At 39.8% G+C, this 22978-nt stretch overlaps 1 protein-coding gene and 2 long non-coding RNA genes across 3 annotated transcripts in view; 2 read left to right on the top strand and 1 right to left on the bottom strand.

Annotated features, from left to right (window-relative positions):
- Nucleotides 1-6163, top strand: part of Gm40385 — a 30624-nt gene extending 24461 nt beyond the window's left edge. Inside the window, exon 4 of the long non-coding RNA XR_872675.1 lies at nucleotides 4349-6163. This is a non-coding gene — a long non-coding RNA (predicted gene, 40385). The remainder of the gene's footprint in view (nucleotides 1-4348) is intronic.
- Nucleotides 6164-6224: 61 nt separating this feature from the next.
- Nucleotides 6225-22978, top strand: part of Gm33864 — a 57449-nt gene continuing 40695 nt past the window's right edge. The window contains exon 1 of the long non-coding RNA XR_381444.2: nucleotides 6225-7659. This is a non-coding gene — a long non-coding RNA (predicted gene, 33864). The remainder of the gene's footprint in view (nucleotides 7660-22978) is intronic.
- Prps1l1 (phosphoribosyl pyrophosphate synthetase 1-like 1) lies at nucleotides 10672-12347 on the bottom strand. Its single transcript, NM_029294.2, has one exon. The coding sequence runs from the start codon at nucleotides 12218-12220 to the stop codon at nucleotides 11264-11266; it is 957 nt and encodes a 318-aa protein (NP_083570.1). The 5' UTR covers nucleotides 12221-12347; the 3' UTR covers nucleotides 10672-11263.

Below are 22978 nucleotides of genomic sequence, written 5' to 3'. Positions count from 1 at the left end.
CTCTGTTAATTTTAGCTCAGCCTTGTCTACATAGTGACTTCTAGGACAGCCAAAGCTATAGAGTGAGACACTCTCTCCAAAAAGAAAGAAAAAGAAAGAAAGAACAAAAGAAGGGAAGAAAGAAAGAAAGAGAAAGGACAAAAGAAAGAAAGAAAAAAGAATGAAAGAGAGAGAGAGAGAAAGGAAGGAAGGAAGGGAGAGAGAGAGAAAGAAAGAAGGAAATGAAGGAAGGAAGGACAAAAGAAAGAAAGAAAGAAAGAAAGAAAGAAAGAAAGAAAGAACAAAAGAAAGAAAGAAAGAAAGAAAGAGGAAGGAAGGAAGGAAGGGAGGGAGAGAGAGAAAGGAAGAAGGAAAGGAAGGAAGAAAGGAAGGAAGGAAGGAAGGAAGGAAGAAAAAAAGAACGAAAGAAAGAAAGAAAGGACAAAAGAAAAAAAGAGAGAGAGGAAAGAAGGAAGGGAGGGAGGGAGGGAGGGAGAGAGAGAGAGAGAGAGAGAGAGAGAGAGAGAGAGAGAAACAAAGAAACAAAGAAAGAGAGAAAGAAATTTTTACTTTGGTCTGTTACTGTTTCCCTATTTAGAGTAAGTAGACACTGCTTCAGTGTCCCTAGGGGAAGTATTGCATAACAAAAATCCAAAAGAAACATACATTAATTTCATGTTAAGACCTGGATTCCATCACCTTTCCCTACCTCTTTCTCCCTGTGTATGTGTGTATGAAACCATTGTAAAATCTGAAAAGAAATACTTTTCAAAGTCCAAAAATATTTCTGGTATTAAACATTTCAGATAATGGATACTTAGCTTGCCTTGGACATTCTAGTATCAGAAAGATGTTATTAAAAGGGTGACCTAGAGGGGCTAGAAAGTTGCCTAAGTGCTTAAAAATATTTGCTACTCTTGGAGAGGACTGAGGTTCAGTGCCCAGCTCCCACATAGAGGCTCATACAGTCTATAACTCCATTTCCAAAAGAACTGATACCTCTTCTATCATCCCCAGGAACTAGGCATGTACATGTGGCACAGAAATACACTCATGCATATAAAACAAAAATTAAAAATAAATAGATAAAAGGGTGTCAATTTGAAGATTTGTCTTGTCAGTATTATGTCACGAGGAGTGGGGGTGTAGAGGAATTTTAATCCAGTAACATGGCTGCACTGGCAGAAATACAGACACACTCTTAGTGCACACCTTTCGTCCCAAACACTTTCATGTTTGGTAAGATTAGTTTGTAGAAGGAAGCAGCTATGTTTGAAAGTGATATCTAATTGAGGGGCAGACAAAGTGATGAATCAGAGAAAGATTTGGTAGAATGATTCAGAGATAGGATTTGCCCACCTCTCAGGAGAACAGACAGGAAAGGGAGGCTGTTGAGATCAGTTCAGGAAGAGAGCAGGAGCCAGTTCAGCTGGGTTGAGTTCAGGCAATGAACTCAGTCAGTTGAGTTTAAATCATTCAGTTCAGTGTAGTTCAGAGCTAAGTCAGTTGGGAGTCAGTACAGGGAGTGCAGTGGAGTCAAGTTCGATCATGAATTCATGCTGTTCAGGGCAGACCAACAGAGACCATTGAAGCCAGAGACTAAGAAGGAGCCAGAATATTAGAACAGATTGGCAGAGTTAGTTTGAGGACAAGCAGAGAAGTTCAGTGAGAAGCTGAGAGAAGTCAGATTGAACCAGTTATCTTGGAGAGGAGTTTAAACCAGAACAGCTAAGCTGAACCAGGTAGTCAGAGTTCAGAAAGAACTAAAGGGTGAGCTTATTCAGCCGTCAGCCACCGAGATGGCAATTACGGCAGGTGAATAAAAGTTGCTAAATTGGGGGTGGAGGTGGATGATGGTTTTAAGGTAATAGGTGAGCTTTGTTAGAAAATACCTGGAAATTCACCAGGAAGCAGGCCAAAGCAGAGACTGGTAGAGAGATGCTCACTGTGGTGGAGGTTGGGGTATAAGGGAAGAAAGGATGAGCCCGGGAGTTCTGATGAAATAATATAGAAGAGAATGGAATCAGAGGAAAAACCTGGACTCGTGGCTAATGAAGGGGTATGTCAGAGTGCTAAGGGGTGCCCAGAAACCAGAAGCTTGGTCTGTAGAGCTGACTTTAGGTTGAGCCATATTGTTGCAAGGAAGGGAGCAGAAGATCAGATACTGTGGATAGCTGTGGTGTTTTGTAGTTACCTCTAAGCTTATGTAAGACTGCAGGCTCAAACTTGTTAGGATTGGCTGAGAAGATAGCAGATTCATATGAGAGTGTCACTGAAGAAGTGGGAGACACAAACTAGGAGCTAGGGAGCTGAGAAGGCAACCAAATGGCTAAATGCTTGCCTTTTGACATGAGAAACTGAATTTGATCCCAGAACCCATGGGGGCGGGGGAAAGAAGAAAAGTTGAGCATAGTAATCCATACCTGTGAGCCTAGTGCTGGTTTGGGCAGAGACGAGTGGTTAGAAGCTACAGAGCAGTGAGAGAACTTGTCTCTAAAAAAAGGTGAAAATACCTGAGGAATAATAACACCTGAAACTATCCTTTGGTGCATATTTGCACACATGTGCGCAAGTGCATACACACACACACACACACACACACACACAGCGAAGAGGGGGAACGAGCAGACTGCAGGAATAGGGATCATCAGTTTACTATTTAGCTTTCTCTGATAGTTTAACTTACTGGCACATGGTTTTTACTCTTGGAGGTGTACTTGAATTTGGAATAAAACATACAGAGCACTAACATTCAGTTTCAGTACACTTTGAATAATTGTCAAGTTTCAGGATGGGATTCTTATGTACCCACTTAGGTAGATGATTATGTGATATATTTGAGACTTGCAGGGCATAAACTGTTTTTGTTCTTTTCTTAGGCTGGCTCACCATTCCCACCTTATTGGAAGTGTAGTTGATGTAGGTCAGTATTTCTTCATCAGCTGAGGATTAAACAGAAGCCATAGTCAATACTCTACTGAAGGATTAGCAACTCGGTTTCAGGGCATCCTTTATTTAGTTCATGGATGTATATTTGCACACACACGCACATGTATGCACACACATGCACGCACACACACAAAGTATTAATTTTAGTTACTTTCTAAACTTTTTCCACGTAAATTCATATATTGTACTAATGATATTGAGGGCTCTATTGAACTTGAAAGGTCTGTGAGTCTAATGCTTTCTGTATCATACGTCCATATACACATAAAAAGATTAATCTAGGATTTTTCTTGTTTTAACACTTATTAACTACTTAACTGTGGGTAAATATAAATGTAGAGTATTCCTTAAAAATTTCATGCTGTGCTTTCCAAATTCTGTTACTAAATAAAGAAACAAGAGGGAGAAGTTCATCAAAGTAAATTTGTTAACCGAGAGACCTATGTTACATGTAAAGGAAAGGAAAAAAGATCTAGAGTTTATTTCATATATAAATCACCGCAATGGTTGAAGCTCTTCTATATAATGTTGATATTATTTACTAAATAAACCCATATTGTATTCTTAAGATAAAAATGCCCTGTATTTTGGCTACATTATTTCTGGGTGTGTGTTCAGAAGAATCAAAACCAGGTACTATATAGATACCCTGACACACTGCACATGGCCACACTGCCAGTAATCATGTCAGACAATCAATCTCAGTGTCCAACAACATGATAGACAAGCACAGTTGTGATATATACACACAATGGAAGTTCTATGTATCCATAAAGAATACAATTACATCATTTGCAGAAAACTAGTCAGGACTGGATATCATTATGTTAGCAACTACAGTAGACTCAGAAAGACTAATATCAGTGTTTTTCTTATATGGAATTTAAGGGGAAATGACCTGAAGTTAAAATGAATATTGTATATGTGGAAGGGAAAAGGGACAGAGGGGATTAGAATGATACCTGGGGGATGGCTATGACCAAAGTATCTTCTAAGTGGGTATGGGGACGTCTAAGTGAAATCTCAGCCTTTGCACAGTTTATATACACTAATGAAAAAACAAAGTGAAGTTTTACACTTCAGAGTGAGAAGAAAGCTTTACTTAAACAAATAATATGGAATATTTTGTCTTAATTATGGACACAAAAATCAGAGTTGCAAAAACATACTAATCAGTTAGGAATACACTTAGTTATCAAGATTAATATATGTGCAGGAGCCAGCTCTCTGTAGCTACTTAGGGAAACGCACCCTTTGTAAAAAGGGCATATTGCGCACACATTGCAGTGAGAATCAAGGTAGAGTCTAAAGTTCTGGGGAAGATGAGTAAGAAGCTTTGTACCTGGGTATGGCATAGCAAAGCTAGACAGGTAAGAGGAGGGATAGTTTATATGAATGAATATTTTCATTTTATCTGCAGGTGTGTCTGTAGTCCACATGCATGCAGTACCAACAGAGACCAGAAAATGGACTTGGATCCCTTGGAACTGTTGTGAGCCTCCATGTGAGTTTGGGGACTCAAACATGGGTCCTCTTTAAAAGCAGCCACTGCTTTAAACAACTGAGCCATCTTTCTAGTGTCTCGTTTTTTGTTTTTGTTTTTTTTAAATATTCCTTTGTTTATTTTATTTTGTACATACCACATGCATTCAGGTGCTTCTAGAGACCAGAAGAGGTCAACAGATGCCCTGGAACTATAGTCACAGGTAGTTGTAAGTCACTTGGTATATATAGGTTTGAGGGACTGAACCTGGTTCCTCTGAAAGAGCAGCAAATGAGCCATCTTTCCAATCTCTTCAGATTATAATATAATAATCTAATTATAGCAGATTAAGTAAAGATATCGTCCACCTGTTTCACGAAGCCACCTCATACCACACCCCAAAGACATGAAGCTAAGTATGATGTAATTAAGAAAGATTGCGACTGTGTATTGGTGTCTGAGGGAGAGTTAATTCTCTACCAGGGCAAAGCCACAAGCTGTTAGGTAAATGTGAGAACAAAGACAGTTTAGTATAATTAACAGTATTTGAGGCAGCTGAGAGGTCAGAGGGTGCAACACTAGCCAGTGACTAACAGCTAGACAACAGTCAGAGTCAGTGACTCACAGAGCACAGGAGACAAACAGAAGAAGCTGCAACTATCCTACTGGGTAGACAGCTTATGAACTGTACGTGTCTACATACAGCCCACTATACCCAAAAGCCCCACAACAAAACTAAAGTCTATTTGATTTTTCAAAGGCCATTTTATTTTGGTTTTACTTGACTCTTTGGAATTGCATCTCTGTAAAAAACTTTTAGGTACAAAGTGATTTTTTTTTATAGAAACTACAGTTCTGCTATATCATCAAAATATACTGAATAAATAAAATAAAATTTGATCCTATAGATTAGCTCCACACATAAACACATTTTTCTAAGTAATAATAATGTAGTATTACCCGACTAACAATTGCAGAAAAAGACCCCATTGTCTAGGGATAGCCTTGCAAGAGGGATGGCACTTAAGTGTCATCTCCTCTGATCAGTCTTATAAGTGAGCAGTGAATACTGGAACCCTGGGATGGAGAAGCAATCTGAGGTTAAATCTACAGTTAGCAAGAAAGAGGCTTGGGGCTCATTGGAGATGAAGGCTGTGGTCACGGGGAGGGAGAGGCCGTTTATGCATTGTACTGGCCAGGGCCACCTCAAGTTTTAGCAAATTAGAATCCTATAATCATGAGCAAGACTATCTCTGCACTCACATTTTTCTCTATCAATCTCACTTTTGGAGCTGAGGCTCATATAAGCTTGGTGAATCATAAGAATTCTTGAAGGTAGTTGTTGAAAAATATTGCTGACCACGCCTTGTTCTTAGAGGTTCAGTGGTGAACGGCAGTGGCCAGTATTTCATAGTTACCAAGTTCTGGCTTGTCTGAGTTCTTCAGAAAACTTCCACGAAGGACAAGCATGAACTTTCTAGTCTGTAATACCTAGGATACAATCTTCTTAATAATGATGGCTATTTGTAGGCATATGTGTGTGTGTGTGTATGTGTATGTATTTGTATATTCATGTTTATCAATAATCAGAGAAACTAAACACATTGCACTTTTGTCTGCCTTACATTATTGCTTCTTTTTCTGACTTAATTTTATTCTATTATTCTTTTTTGCTTTACTTTACCCAGTCTTCTTCTTGTTAGTGTGAATGTGTGTGTGTGTGTGAGTGTGTATACAATTTGGATGAAAAAAATGGCCCCAAAACTCCTTCTTGAGTGCTGATTGGATCATAGGTTCTAAATTTAACAGTGGATTGGTCTTTGATGAATTAATAGCTGAATGGACTTTTAGAAAGTGTGATCTGGTTGGAGGAGCTAAGTCTTTGGGAATGTGGCCTTAAAAGGTAGGTCTTGTGATCTTGTTTCTGTTCCCCTCCACACACACCTCTCTGCGTCTCTCACGCTTGTTGGAGTCATTCCACAAACCACATGAACACCAATCTCAGCCAGACAAGGATGCTTTATTGAACGCACACCCTGATACTGATTGGATCAGAGGCATAGCTCAGAATTATCTGAACTACAATAACAAACATTTCTCAGGGCTGGTTTATAAAGGAAAAAACCACAGAACCCACAATGAACTCATACACAGGTGCAGGAAGTACTGCCCAAGGCTCAGCTCTGACTCAAGCCGTTTAAGACATGATAGTTCACATTGACCTTTAACTTGATGGGTCCTATGTAAAGCTTTGTAGAATTAAGATTAACAAACCTCAGAACATACAGAACATAACAGGGGAAGTGGTCACCCTGCACCTGTTTTGAGTCAAGTTATTTTTCTGTGTCAATGACTGGCAGGCATATTACATCAACAATATGAAATAGCTGGCAGGCATGGAACAAAATGGCTACAGCTATGCTGGGGGGGCAGGCTTCAATAATGCTGTCTCTTACTGTTCCACTCTCTTGCTCTCTCTTGCTCTACTCTCTCTTTCTTTGGTGCCTTCTTTCCATTCTTGTCATGTCCTACTTTGCTGAGGTCCAGAAACACAGGATCTAAAGAACCGTAGGTGAAAGCATTGGTGAACCACGTGAACACATCTGAACCTTTCCACCTCTAAGTTGCCTCAGGTATTTTGTCGCAGCAATGAAAAGTTGATGACATCACTGTGTATGTCCCTACCTCAAAGTCTTTACAGCTGCCCCCCTTCTACATCTTGTGCTATTTCCCAAGTGCTCAGAACCTGTTTCCTTAATCTTTCTGTAAGAAGTAGGGCTGTTCAGTAGAACCGCCAACTAGTAAACAAGGAGGAAATGTGTAATTTCTGTCTATAAAACAGATTCTATTCACTGCTTATTTCCAAACCAGAGACTAATGTTGCAAAAGAGAGGTCTCTTTCTTTTGCATGAAATGATGAGTTATCCCAGGTATTACATAGTGTGTACAATTGAATCAGGCTTAATAATTAATGGATTTCCTGGAAAAGCAGAAAACAGGATGATAAGCACAAAAACCACCGACCAAGTCACTAGTTGCATAACAACTACTCTGGGTGAAATGTATTATTTAAAGCTATTCAATCACAGCCTTATCTTTTCTAATTCTTGCCGGATGCCTCGGAGTACAATCATCTGACTGCATCTCTGAAACAGCATTAGAATTTGGGAAGCATGTTAATGAACCCTAACTGCAGCCACTCTGAAGAAAACACCATTAATCATGTCATCTGATAAGAGATACGTCAGGTGCGCTTAGACATTTATACTCATACTGGGTTCCTGTAAACACTCCTTCCCGCATTAGGGATTACGCATCTTTATTGAGAATGAGAAATGTATATTGTTTAGTCTGATCTCTCAAAATACAGCCTACCCAAGATGCTGTTGGTTTCCAGGTGTAGATGCTGTCCAGGGCAATTTTCTTTGCCCATTGCAGCTCAGTTCCCCAAAAAGTTACAGTTTCTAGTGCATCAGTCACCTACTGGAAATAGATAAAACAAGCAAGCAAACAAAAAACAACCTACAAGAGTGACCCATTGCTTTTTTGAATACATAAAAAAACCCACTAGATTTTGATCTAAGAAATTACTGTTAGATTTATCCTCCATTAGGTAATTTTCTATCGACTTAAAAATATCAGCAGAAACATAGGAGCTAAGAATTTAATGTTCTATTGTCTTTTCTCTGTCAGTCCCTGCCTCTTTTGAGATGGCTGCTTGTATTCATGAATCACATACCTAATTGATTTTGCAAACAGTAATCCAGGCACACCCTGAGGCTTTGATCCAGAGCATGCTTTACCAATAATGAGGGTTTTTTTTTTCATTTTTTCATTTTTGCAAATCTAGCTAGGCTGAGAACCTGCAGAGTGATTGGGTCCTGGCTCCTGGCTCTGTTTGCTGGGTTGTCCCTTCCATATGTTTTCAGTGTTTTCTCTTGTTCTATTGTAAGTAGAGATGAGGATCAAAGCTGCATTTGGAACATCTCTTAAGCCAAAAGATGTCCAAGTTCACCACTTACAGATTGTTTTCTGTTCAAAGTAGGACATAATTTAACTGTTTTCTGCCACTTTGTAACAAGCATAGACATTCTTCTAGTTTACAATAATCTATTGCCCATTTTGTTTTGAGGCCTCACCAGGAAACCATTTAGTATTCATAGTTTGCTGGTAATCTACTTATGGTGACATACATATCCACATGTGCTCTTAAACACAGATACATACCCACTTACACTCAAACACATACACATCCATCATCAACGCATGTACTCATATGTGCACACTCATGTACTTTCACAATACCACATATACACTCACATATGTATACTCACACATTCATATCACAAATACACACATGTGCACACACACACACACACACACACTTCAAAGCAATATAGCAGCTTTCTTTTTATGTCCTTTTGCCTACTGTGTGCTAGGTGCTCACAGAGACCAGAAGAACACTGGTATGGAGTTACTTTGTATTCTAGAGGAAATTTGTCTCAAATAATTGGTTGTATGAAACTGACACACTTCATTAAGATAAGGAGATTATGTTAAAATGAGTGTTAAAGTCTTAAAGTTACATTGTAGTATATATTACATATATACATATGCACAATCAAGGAATTTACATATTTTTTTCAGAAATGCAGAAAGAGTAGAGCATTCCAAAGCTATTGATACAACATGAAGACACCATACGCATTGCTATGCTCTGGATAGATGAACAAATGCAAAAAGTCAACTAGAAAATATGGCAAGACACTCATTCTCCACTTTGGAGAGTGTGAGTAGTCAGCAGGAGTGAATGCCAAGGCAGGGGGATGAGGAAAGCATCTCCATAGGGACTCATGGTAATGATTATTCCAAAAACTTAATACAGTTATGTGCCTCCTTCCCCCAACAAGCCCAGCTGATCTTTTAAATGGGGCATGTGTCTGAGATTCCTGTAAGCATGCGTGGATGTGTTTGGAGAGTTGCACCCCTGCAGCACTGTGTGTATATTCCTCATTCTACTGCTACGGCGTTGATTTATTATACTGTAACAAAATACAGCCTCAAAAGGTTCTTGATAAATTTTGCTCACCTTTTTCCAGATGAATTTTGAGAAAAGCCTGTCAAGTCTGCTTTAGGAAAAAATTCCTATAAGGATTTTAATTGGGTTTGTGCTAACTAGATAATTTGAAGAAGCTGTCAGAATGCAATTTCATTCTTCCTAGTCAGGTTTCTGGTACACCCAGTTTAGGCATTTTCTGTCTTCCTTAGCAAAGGTTTTGTAAGTCTGCAAGGGGGCTTATTACTAGTGATAAGTTTTATTGCTTTAGGCTATGGATATATGTAATATGTATGTATGTATGTGTGTATGTGTGTATGTATGCATGCATGTGTGTATGTATGTGTGTATGTATGTATATATGTATGTATGTGTGTGTATGTATGTGTGTGTATGTATGTATGCATGTGTGTGTATGTATGTGTGTATGTGTGTGTGTATGTATGTATGTGTGTGTATGTATGTATGTGTGTATGTATGTATGTGTGTATGTATGTATGTGTGTGTGTGTGTATGTATGTATGTATGTTGTGATAGGATATTACTTACCTAGGGTATTACTTAGGCTCTCTGTCCTGGAATTCACCATGTAGAATAAGACAACCCTGAACTCTCAGTTCTCCTGCCTTGACTTCCTAAATTGTGAGCTTTTAGTAAACTCAAAACAATATTTTTGAAAGGAGCTATAATGGTAAATTTTCTTAATCTTTTAATACTAAAGATTTATAAATGCCTTAATACTGCCTTTAAATTTGAACACAAAAAAATTAAGGCTTAAAATATTACTTTAGAAATACAAAGACATTATTCCATCCCATTTATTACCCAGTAATTCAAATGAGAAGTCAGATAACACATTAAATATTGCTTCTTTAAATCTGCCTTGGTTTTGTTTTATCCTTTAGAAATTCTTGGGGCTTTTTTGTCTATTTTCCTGGAGATGAGAAACTTCACACAGTCTTTGTAACCACACACTTCAATACACATAGACAGAAATGAGAGCATAATCTCAAAGTACAAGCTAAGGTCTTTGGGAAGGCCAATCTACTACAGTGAAGGAAGATGAGACACAAATGTTGAAACTAGCCAGAAGGCTCTGCAGCACCACCTAGAATCTACCATGATGCGAGTAGGCAGCTACAGCAAAACAAAATTCTATTACAGATCATGCATCGTTGATAGGTGCAAGAGACATTGCTTTTGACAAGACTATGATTTATTGAACAGTTGAACACAATTGCATATTTTCCCAGGAAGAGGATGCCTGGGAGAGCTAAAGTGAAAGAAGGATGTAGGATTAAGATTCTAAGATGAGTCCTCAAATAGAGACAGTCAGGGTCTTCTTTCTCAAAGAACACTAGCTGTACTTTGCTGTGCAGACTCGTAGAGCTCAATGATGGCTTAAACTGGAAGCTGCCATTGCCTTCCAGTGCATTTAGAATACAGAAAGATGGTTAAGAAAGCCCAGGGTGCCTGTTGAAGTTTCCCACGGACTCTGGTGAACTTGGACCATGTCATTGTGTGTGTGTTAGGTCAAGTGGCTTTGTAGCTTGACGAAATATATTGCAAGAGCAGAAACCCTGTGGCAATGGGGCCTTGTGAAACTTCAAAGCTCACAAAATCAAAGACGCCAGAATGAAATGACTATGTGAGGAAACCCACAATCCCCTATCTACTGAGGCCACGGTGGACCCAAATGGGTCTCTGTCAGAACATTTCACCATATACAGAAGCAAAGAAATGAACAAGGTTTCTTTTTATTTTATCTTCCTGCATCTAAACTTTACGTCACTGCATTACAAGGGTACGTGACTGAACAGGTAGGAAACAGATTCTCCGTTATGGGTTCTCCGGATGGCTTCAGCAAGGATCATGGCGATGTCAATCACCTGGATTTTGCTACACTGTTTCATCTTGTCTTCTTGAGGTATGGTGTTTGTGACTACTACTGCTTCAAAGCATGCGCCATTGATGCGAGCAATAGCTGGGCCAGAAAAGATGCCATGAGTCAAGATGGCATAAACTCTGGTAGCTCCCTCTGAGAGAAGTTTGTCCGCCGCGTAACAGATTGTACCACAAGTATCAGCCATGTCATCTACAAGAATAGCCACCCGATCCTTCACATCACCCACAAGCACCATGCGGTCCACTTCATTGGCTTTCTTCCGTTCTTTGTGAATCAAGGCAAAATCCACATTCAAATGGTCCGCGATGGAAGTGACCCTCTTGGCTCCGCCAGCATCAGGAGAGACAATCGTGCAGTTCCTCCAGTCAGAAATATTCTCCTTTATCCACTTCAGCACAGCTGGCTCTGCATACAAATTGTCTACCGGGATGTCAAAAAACCCCTGGATCTGAGAAGCATGTAGGTCCATGGTGATAATGTGATCTGCACCTGCTATAGACAGCATATTTGCTACGAGCTTCGCAGAGATGGGAGCCCGGCTCTTATCCTTTTTATCCTGCCGGGCATAAGGGAAGCACGGGATGACTGCAGTCACCCTGCTGGCTGAAGCGATCTTGCAGGCATTGATCATGATCAAAAGTTCCATTAGACTGTCGTTGATCTCACCACAACCGCTCTGAACGATGTAGACATCTTCTCCACGCACACTCTCACCAATTTCCACGCAGGTCTCCTGGTTGCTGAACTTCTTAGTGACCACCTTGCTGAGCTCGAGGCCCAGGCGCTCAGTAATCTTCTGGGATAAGTCCTGGTGGGAGCTTCCGCTGAAGAGTTTGATGTTTGGCATCTTGGCCTGAGATCCTAGACGCAAAACTTCCGTCTTGGAAGGGAAATTGGACCACAGGCTAACAGTTTCCGGGCATTGCACAGAGGGTGGTTACAAAGCCGTTACTGTCCCTTCCCCTAACGGTTCTGCTGATCTGACCTCAAGCCTTTTGGGGGGGGGGAAAAGGGCAAAACCAAAACAGAACAAAACAAAACAAACAAACAAAAAAATAAGCTTGACTGGCATCTACTGCACACTTTTCAAATTAAGAAGACTTTATAGTCTATGGGACTTTCTTATTGTTATTGTTATTAGTTTTTCTTATTGTCTTTTTTTTCCCAGATAGGGTTTCCCTGTGTAGCCCTGGCTTTCCTAGAGTTAGTTCCATGATTAGGCTGGCCTTGCATCCTTTAATTCCTCTCAAGTGCTGACTAATCATTATTAACTTTTTGGAAATTTAAAATTTGAATATATGGAAAAACAAAACAGGGTTCTAAACAACAGAAGTGGATGCTCACAGTCAGCTATTGGATGGATCACAGGGCCCCCAATGAAGGAGCTAGAGAAAGTACCCAAGGAGCTGAAGGGGTCTGTAACCCTATAGGTGGAACAACAATATGAACTAACCAGTACCCCCAGAGCTGGTGTCTCTAGCTGCATATGTAGCAGAAGATGGCCTAGTCGGCCATCATTGGGAGGAGAGGCTCTTGGTCTTGCAAAGATTATATACCCCAAGTACAGGGGAATGCTAGGGCCAGGAAGCAGGAGTGGGTGGGTAGGGGAGCAGGGGGGGGGCAGAGAGTATAGGGGACTTTTGGGATAGCATTTAAATTGTAAATGAAGAAAATACCTAATAAAAAATTGCTTAAATAAAAAAAGAAAGTCTCATTAAAAAAAGTTTGAAGCTGGAGGAGTTCTGGGGTAGAGTGTTATTCAGTCAGTCTAGTTCTTCAACAGAGTGAAAAGACAAAAGGTTGGAAATGGTATAGATGGGATTCTATTCCAGAGTATTTGCAAGTACCTCCAGGATACATAATGGAGAGGTGGCTGCATACTCCATAAGTAACTCCTGTGTGTTGTTTTACCTGTGTGTTGTTTTACCTCTTGAAAGTGTATCAGAATGTGTTCCCCACGGGGCCACATGTATGCTGGCATAGCTGTGAACGTAGTTTAACATATTTGTAGATGGCAGAGCCTCTGCTGGAGTTTAAGATGATAAGTAGGAACTAGCAACTAACCTTGATAGTTGAAGAAACTGAGTCTGGAATCCAGCAAGTGGCTATCAATAAGTAAATTATTAAAACATTGATTACACACAGCGAAGTCTGAGAAATGCATTACTTGGTTATAGACTTTTATTTTTACATGTCAAATGAGATATTATATTATAAAGTCACACAAACAGCTAACAATGCCCATGTTAAATTGTTATACCAAGAAAGCATGGTAGTGACCTGAACATATCCCTCTTGACATGGAAATGCCTGTCTTTCCTCTGCAGTTCATGTGCTTTGGGGTTGACAATCCATGCCAACTGCTTTCTGTTCACAGCTCTTCATTCATGTTCTTCTCTTCAGAGCAAATCCAACAGAAACACCTGTGCCATGTAATTCATCCCAAATGAGCTATATACAGTGATTTGTACAGAAAATCCTGCGGCTTAATTTAGAAGCACTAAAAGTACTTGCAGCCTCAATTAAATTGATTTTTCTTTTAGTGTTCTCAGTATGACACACATTTTCGGTTTTTAATGAAAAACAAAACAGATTTTTAAATAGATTTAATATTACCTAAATAGGACTGAATACTAATGTAAACATTTAAAACCCATAGTTGGTTATATTTTTCTCAAGTTGTTAAGTAGAAGCCATTTTTGTCTTGCTGTTATTTTTGTTCCAAGAGCTGGCTTCTGCTGTACCTTGGATTTGTCTAGAATCATAATATGTTAAGGATGGAAATGGTCTCATAGGCCATGTATTAATAACCCAGTTCACAGCCAGGAAACCAAGTTATCAAAGAAACAAGCTATCCATGATCTTCTGACTCACTACAGCTCAGTGTGTACCAGGATGCAGGCTTCCTAGATTTCCACTCATGGCTTTTACTGTTCTGTCCTGTTAGGCTCCTACTCCCAACTCCCAAGTTAATTAGGATGACAGAAAAAAGTTTGCAGGAGGTACACATGTGCCAAGACCCAAATAACTACAACAAAGAACAAATATGAGCCCTAACCAACTTCTAAAATTTCCAGAAAGAAACAAACCACGAGTGTGATACACTGTTCTTCTGCCACGTTTCTCACTTGGATACCTCATCCAGGGATTGCACATTCCTCCTCTTTGTTCTATAGGTTGAGGGAGAAAACATATCAATGATGGACTGCTTCTGGGAAAAGATACATGCAGGGATGAGACACATTGTGGAACACATCTCTCTGCTGAGGTGTTTCTTCTTAGTAAATTGCTCTAGAATTCAGAATGGTGAAGGGGAGAAAAGGGCCTCATCTTTCCCCTTCCCCAAACAAGAGTGTGTAAATGTCATGTGCACAGATCCCTGAGAGCTGTCACACTTCTAAGGTCTTTGGAGTCAATAACCAGAATATACACATTTCCTTGGTAATCATATCTTGCTTTACTGATTGTTTCTTTACCCTTCACAATCCCAACATAAATAATTCAAAGACAGTTCTGATTCAGCTTGATCAGCTAAGGAGAAAAGAAATCCAGGCAGTCATTTCAGAGAGCGAGGAAAATGGTTGTGTTTTAAGTTAAATAAATGCTTTCACTAAACACACTTACAGTTGACAAAATGCTAGATGTTTAGGTGGCAATTATAGTTCTTTGATAAACTGTCAAATCTTGTCACAACACATGTTACAAACAAGGACAGATTTAGATGTCCTTTCTGACAGCTTTGTGTAGGTTGGGAACGTGTGGCAGTTAATTTCAAGCAAGGAACATATTTTTCTTTCCAGCAGTTATCTCCTTGCTGATTAGGAAGACTTGCTTTGTGCCTTTAATCTTCCTCATTGACTCGCAGTCCCAGAACATTATTATCCCACTGCCTCAGCTCATCTATCTTACTCATAATCATCAACCGCAATACTCGGAGAGAACACTTTTCCCGCTGAGGTTCACGCTCCGTACAAATGCTCTAAAGTTTGTTCTGTGATTGTTTATGATTGGAGTTGATGGCTGTGTGTGTTTATCAAGCTTTTTTTTTTTTTTTTTTTTGGTTGGAAATCTGTCATCTTACATAATAGATGTGTGGGTAACAGCGAGGTAAACAAGGCCGAGAGAAACAAATAGGAGCCCAAGAGGAAGTTTTGTGGTTCAGAAACAGGGCTTTGAATGTGAGTGTTGTGTTAAGACTCAGGAAGGTGTTTCTGGACTGTACATTGGAGTTTCTTTTAAAAGTCCAGTAAACCAGACAATCCTAGTATGAAATAGTAATCATGGAATAAAAATGAGATTCCAGGAGCTAAATAATATACCTTTGTAATGACAGACAAAGGACTATGTAGAGAGATTCTGGAACTACCACATTGCAAACAAGAAAATCTGTCTTTCATAGCTCTGAAATAATTTGGGAGTGTTTCAAAGCAGATTCTGGACTTATAGTTGCTTTTTCGTGTATAATTGAAGGTCTTTTTTTTTAAATCTAAAGTACTTGTGTACTTTCATACAAGTAATAAAAAGCTATGTTCATGAACTTTAAGAACATAAGAACACACAGCTTCCATTTATGATATGCAAGTCTCTTTTAAAATGTACCTTTGTAGCACTCAGTAGGCAGGGCTAGGTGGATCTCTCTGAGATCAAGGCTGGGCTGGTTAACATAGTGTACTGAATGGTTTTGTGTGTCAACTTGACACACAAACACACCATTATTAAGCCTCAATCCTTACTTTCTTATTCACCTCCAAGATCTAAATAACTTTAAAAGACCCCCAGCCTTTGCAAATTCTACATATTAAAATTTCAATCGCTTTAAAATATACATTCTCTTTAAAATTCAAAGTCTTTTTACAATTAAAAGTCTCTTAACCGTGGGCTCCACTAAAATACTTTCTTCCTTCAAGAGGGAAAAATATCAGAGCACAGACACAATCAAAAGCAAAATCAAACCCAAATTGTTCAATGTCTAGGATCCACTCAAGATCTTCTGGGCTTCTCCAAGTGCTTGTGTCACTTCTCTAGGTCTGCCCTTTATAGCACACACCTTGTCTTCTAGGCTCCCGCCACCAGTACTCCACTGCTGCTGCTGTTCTTGGTAGTCATCTCATGGTACTGGCATCTCCAAAACACTGCTGTCTTCTGCTGTAACTAGGCTTCATCAATAGCCTCTCATAGGCTCTCTTCCTAGGTCCAAGCCTCAATGCCTTTGCATGACCCCTTTTAGTCCTGGGCCACCAATTGCAACTGAGGCTGCACCTTCACCAATGGCCTTCCATGGCCTCTCACAATGCTGAGCCTCAGCTGCTCTACATGACCCCATCATGCCTTCAAAACCAGTACCACCTGGGTGACACTTACACATTACCAAGTCCAGCCACAGCACAAGGTACAACCTTGGCTATCTCTGGAACACAGCCTCTTTGCTCTCAGAAAACACTTCCCAGAATATTTCACCTCAATGGTGCTGGTCTCTTCTTAATCAGTGTTAATTTCTTAGCTCCAGCTAACCAGCATCAATAGTCCCAGTAAGGAAAAGTTTTCACTTTAGTAGTTCTGGTATCTTGTTAATCACAGCTGATTCTTCAGCCCCAGCTAACCAGATCCACAGATTCTTTACAATCAAAATAGCAACAGTCCTGATAAGAATCTTTAATCTCCCCTCTGAAATTTTACAAGCCAGGTTTCAATTTTCTGCACTGTTTCAAACATTATCTTCCAAGCTCCTACACAACATTCCACAGAGCTCTTAACACCGAGTGGATCTTCAAGCCCAAAGTTCCAAAGTCCTTCCACAGCCCCCCCCCCCCAAAAAAAAACATGGTTGGATTGTCACAGGAATACCACTACTCTGTTGGTACCAAGTTGACAGGGGGTCAATTGTATTGGCTGGTTTTGTGTGTCAACTTGACACAAGTTGGAGTTATCATAGAGAAAGCTTGAGTTGAGGAAATGCCTCCATGAGATTCAGCTGTAAGGCATTTTCTTAGTTAATGATGGGGGTGGGGGAGGGTGCAATGTGGGTGGCGCCATCCCTGGGCTGATAGTCTTAGCTTTCTATAAGAGAGCAAGCTGAGCAAGCCAGGGGAAGAAAACCAGTAAGGGACATCCCTCCGTGGCCTCTGCATCAGCTCCTGCTTTCTGGCAAAGTCCTGACTTCCTTTGGTGATGAACAACAACCTGGAAGTATAAACTGAATAAACCATTTCCTCTCCAACTTGGTTCTTGGTCATGATGTTTGTCAGGAATAGAAACCCTGACTAAGACACATAGCAAGTTCCAGGCCAACGAAGATTACCTAATGAAACTCTGTCTCAAAAAATAAAAAAATAAAAAGTGTACTTTTTGATGCTTTGAAGGGCAAAGGAGAGACATATCTGAGGTGGTTTAAATAAGAATGGCCCCGTAGGCTCATATATTTTGAATGCTTAGTCATCAGGGAGTGGAACTGCTTGAGAAGGAAGAAAAGGATTAGGAGGTGTGGCCTTTGTGGAGAAAGTGTGTTACTGTTGGCAGGCTTTGCCTATGCCTCACATGAAGATAGGTATGATCACCTAATCTTTAGCCGTTCATGATGCCACTTGGCCCAGGTTACCTCTGGCACCCAACTAAATTCATTGCATTTAATTTATCCAACTAAACAACTCTGTATTCCGGAAGACCCCAGATTTGTCATCAGAAGTATCAACATGGCATAATTTACATACACTTCTGATCCATGAAGTCTACATGATTGGAAGATACACAAAGAAATAACCTCCTGTGGTCTTTCCAATTGTCTTCTCTAGGCGAAACAAACAACCTATTTTGTGGAAGGCAGAGAAGTGGGGATCAGCATGCTTACTAGAAGGATGAATTAAGACGTCTCCCACAGTATCACTGTAATTTCTGATCAGTTAATAAACAGTAAATTGAAGATAAATTTCACCCCTTTTCCTCCTCAGCAGTAGCCATCTACTATGAAGAATGACTTTTCAAAAAAGTACAGACACCAGCTATACATTCACATAAGTGAAAATTGCCTGTGGTGCGTCTGAGCGTGCTTGTGCTTCCAACAATTCCAGAGAGATCAAGGCTACTGGGAAGATTTGTGAGGGCACGTAGATTGCCCAACTCCGTCCCCAGGGCTTCTAATCAGTGCTCTAGTTGGGGTGCGAGGAGAGGTGCCTGCGGTTGTTTCTAACCAGATGCCTGATGATGCCAGTGCTACCAGCATGCTGACCACACCTCTATGATTTAGTTTTGTCTGAATTGTCAAGATGTGTTGGTTAGGTTTTTTTTTTTCCAACTTGACACGTACAAGGAACATTTTCTTGGTTGCTAGTTAGTAGAGGAGGGCTAACTCACTGTGAATAGTACCAACCCTAGGGAAGTTAGCTGAATGTGAGTCAGAAAGCAAGCCAGGAAGCAGTACTCCTACCTGGTTTCCGCTTCAGTTCTTGCCTCCGTGGCCCTTCCTTGGTTTCCCTCAGTGACAGGTTGTCATGTAAGGCGAAACAAATGTTTTCCTTCCCAAGTTGTTTGTGTTCAGTGTTTCATCGCAGCAAAGGAAAGCAAATTAGACAGAAATACATGGCTAGATGCTTTTCATAGCATTTGATTCTGTGTTGTTTTATTTCCGGTTTTCAGTGTACTTTGTTATTGTTGACATTAGATGGCAATCTTCCTGCTGCAGCCTACTGAGTTCTGGGATTACAGGAAAGAGTGCTTTGCTATGTCCCTTTGTACAGGTTCCATTACTTTTCCCAAGCTGGTCTTCAGTTCTTTGCCTCATCTATCCTACTGTCTCAGTCTCCTGAGTGCTAGAGAACTGGAACTACTGTGTTTATACACACATACACACACACACACACACACACACACACACACGCACACACACACACACACACGCGCGCGCGCACACACATATATGTGTGTGTGTGTATTTTTGCAGCATTTCTTTCTTGTTCAGGTAAAACTGTTTTTCAATTTTGCTGGTGATTTCTTCTATGTTTAGGAGTTTAAATGCGTCTTGCCTCCTACTCTCATTTTGCTTTCTTCTCATCTTCTTGCCTTTTTCCCCCTTTGACCAGAAGTCTCACCAAGCACATAGGTTGCTTTAAAGCTGAGGACTTCTATGCTTTTATCTCCTAAGTACTGGAATCACAGACTTAGGCCAATATGTCTGTCCACTCTAACTTTTCTCCTTTTAAAAAAAAAGATTAATATTTTTAAAATTTGTATGTGTGTTTGTGTTTGGCTATGCACACATGATTACGCATGCTCATATTTACCTTAATCACCAAGCCATCTCTCCAGACTTTCACCCTCATTCTTGAGAGATATTTTTGCTAGGTATACAATCCTAACCTTCAGTTTTATTTTCAACTATGGAAGCCACCATGTTCACTCTTTGGGATTTAATTGTGTTATTTAGAATGCAGCCTCCTTTGAAGACCAACATTTTCCCTCTTGCTTGCTTTTAAAGATTTTCCTTTCTCTTCCTCTCTCCCTTTCTTTCCTAACATCTCTCTTGCTTTGTAGACTTAATATAATTTTCTAGGTGTCTATCTCTTTTAAGTAATTAGGTATGGGTTTCTTGAATCTGTGCATTGGTTGTTTTAATCAGGCTTGGAAAGTCTTCCTGAGTTACCTCTTCAATTATTTTCTCTGAGTCTTCTATTGACACTCTGATGACACACAACACATCGTTAGATTCTATTTTCTAGCAATCTGTTTCTCATTGATTTTTATCCCTACTGTATCCTATATCCTCTCCTCTGCGACCTGCTTTAAGTTTACTCATACTCTTCTTCTACTCCTCCTCCTCTCCCCCCCCCCTCTTTTTCATCATCCTGTATGTGTGTGTGTTGTATGTAATTGCAGGTGAGTGGAGGTGACAAGACAACTTTGTGGAGTTAGTCCCAAGGATCAAACTCAACTTCCCAGGCTTGTGTGGCAACTACTTTTTCCGTCTGATCCATCTCACTGGCCTCTTATTCTTTCTCACTTGGGGCTACTATGCTATCAACCTTGCCTACTGACTTTGAAATGTTCGTTACTGCAGTTTTCTTTTGGAAGGCACTTGATTGAGTCCCTTTGCAGTGTTGCTGGGGAAATCCTTTAGAAGTCATTATTCTTCAAAGTTGTCTTCAAACTTGTTCTTCATTGACATGATTCTTTTTTTTTTAAAGAAAACAATAAAATAGCTGTGTCTAATCATTTGAATCTATGCATTGTAGAAGCAGCTGATATTTATTTTTCTGTCCATGGTATTTTCTCTCTTGTTATTGGTATTGTGCTTGTTTATGTTTAATTTTGAGATGTCATAGTAAGAGAATTTACTAGAGGAAATTGTCCAAAATTTAAAAAAAAATTGTAAGTTTCTCCTTCCAAAATTTACTTCTGACTTACAGCTGAGTTGCTATAAGTTTGGGGCCACTAATTTCCCTAGGTGTGAGACACCCCTAGATTCAGAATCACCAAAAAGGGCCCCAGGCTACAGCTCACAAAGATCCCTCTCATCCCCTTCCTTGTATCATGTGCTTCTCTCACGCTCACTCTCACCACTTTCTGTTTCAGTCCGTGTGGTGGATCTTCTGTCTCACCATGCACCTGAAGACTCTAAAGACACACAGCTCTGCTAACCTAACTTAATGAATAGAACTTCCTCTTCTAGACATTTCACCTCCGGAAGACCCCTGAGCCTTAACTTCTACCTGGCTTGGCCAATGACATTTAAAAAATGAAGCCTGAGATTGTAGTTGCTGGTGGTTCTTCCATGACTGACTTCTGTGACTTCCACAGCTCAGTCAGCATGAGCCAACCCTCATATCTCCTCCCGAATGGTGAAGTACCAGTGTCCTTGGTGAAAAGCCATCTTGAGTGATAACTGGCAGTAGAGGCTGTCAATGGATCAATCTTCGGGATCTTGTTAATAGAAATAATAGAAATCAATAGTCTGAGAAACTACTAGAAAGTGCTCACAGTGATGAGATGGGTTTTAGGATTAGTGTCTTCCTTCGGGTTACTATTGCTGTGATCAAATATCAGAACCAAGATCAAGTTAGGGAGAAAAGGGCTTATTTAATTTATACTCTCTGTTTATCACTGAAGGAAGTCAGGACAGGAACTAAGATCAGGGACTTTGAGGCTGGTGATGCAGAGGCCATGGAAGAGTACTGCTTACTGGTCTGCCAACTATGGCTTGCTCAGCCTGCTTTCTTATAGAGAACCGCCAACCCAGAGATGGCATTACTCACAATGGGCTGGGCCCTCTCCCACCAATCACTAATGAAAAATAATATACCCTACAGTCTTGTCTACAGCCAGGTCTTATGGAGGCATTGCCTCCGTTGGTGCTCTTGCCGCTCTGACGACTCTAGCTTGTGTAAAGTTGGCATAAAACTAAACATCATAAATAGGGATTATAATTTTGTTCTATGATAATGAAAAGGACATCTACATTCCAATTTAAACTTTCTGACTGATAGCCCCTTGGAAACGAGAGTTACAATTAGATGTACTTTATTCTCCTGCCCTACACTAACATACTGAATGCATACAATAAATGTATGCTGTATACACCACCTTCTGTAAATTCATCTTTACAATAAATGTTACTTTGTGACTGTTGTTGACTTTAGCAGTTTACTTTACCAACAGTCACTTTTTGTGTAAATACATTCTGCTTCATATCCTTATATGTTAATTTACTTCTTATCAATTCAATTCATGAGCTCCTGTTTCAAATAAACTACAATGAAAAAAACAAGAAACAGCTTATTGGTGTCAATCTGCTTTACTCTTTCTGTAGACATGAGAAAAAGAGGGTCTGTGAGTGGGTAAGTGAATTCATGAGCATAAGCTAATATTTTCTGCCTTGATATGTATTTTTAAGGCAGTATTTTACTCTACTTAGAGTGTTTTATTGGTTGGAGGCCTAGAAAAATGGCAGTAAGTGGTATTTCTAAGCATGAGTAGTACATAAATAATCAATTTCTGATCCTTAGGTTTAATTTATCTGAGGAGCAGTAGGCTGTGGATAAGTACAAGGATCATCACAGATGATTGGGACTTGAGTCCTGTCTAGGTAGTTCCATATCTGATGACTCAGCACACATTTCTTCCCAAACCTTTGGTATAATTTTTTTTTTGTTTGTAAAATGGATAAAATAATGACAGTAATAATCTGTTAGGGTTCTGAGGATTCAGTAATTTAAATGTAACCCACTTCAAGTTTTATATACATAAATCACATCTACTTTATATACATAAATCACATCTACTTTGTAAGCAGGTTTTGTAAGTTATTTGCATCTATTTAGGTATTCTATGCATGTCATGTGTGTGTGTGTGTGTGTGTACTCAGACTCTCTACAGAATATGTAGGGACGTCAGAGGGTAGACAGTTTGTGGCAATTATTTTTCTCCTTCTACCACGTGGGTCGCACGGATCAAACTCAGGTCAACAGGCTCGGTGGCAAGTTCTAGTACCTACTTATCTATCTTGCTGGCCCATGAACATCATTTTTGTATATAAATAGGTGTCAACAGTTTTTTTAAAATGGCATCAAAGTCCTAGTCTACATGAGGACCTCTGCTGAGTTTACTTGCCCTCCTACAG

This window comes from Mus musculus, chromosome 12, assembly GCF_000001635.26.
Source record: "Mus musculus strain C57BL/6J chromosome 12, GRCm38.p6 C57BL/6J".
NCBI classification, from domain to species: Eukaryota; Metazoa; Chordata; class Mammalia; order Rodentia; family Muridae; genus Mus; species Mus musculus.
Note: the sequence above shows the minus strand (reverse complement) of the source record. Positions and strands in the feature narration are given on the sequence as shown.

Coding starts and splice junctions, on each gene's coding strand:
- Prps1l1 (NM_029294.2), bottom strand. CDS start 12,220: ATGCCAAACATCAAACTCTTCAGCGGAAGCTCCCACCAGGACTTATCC.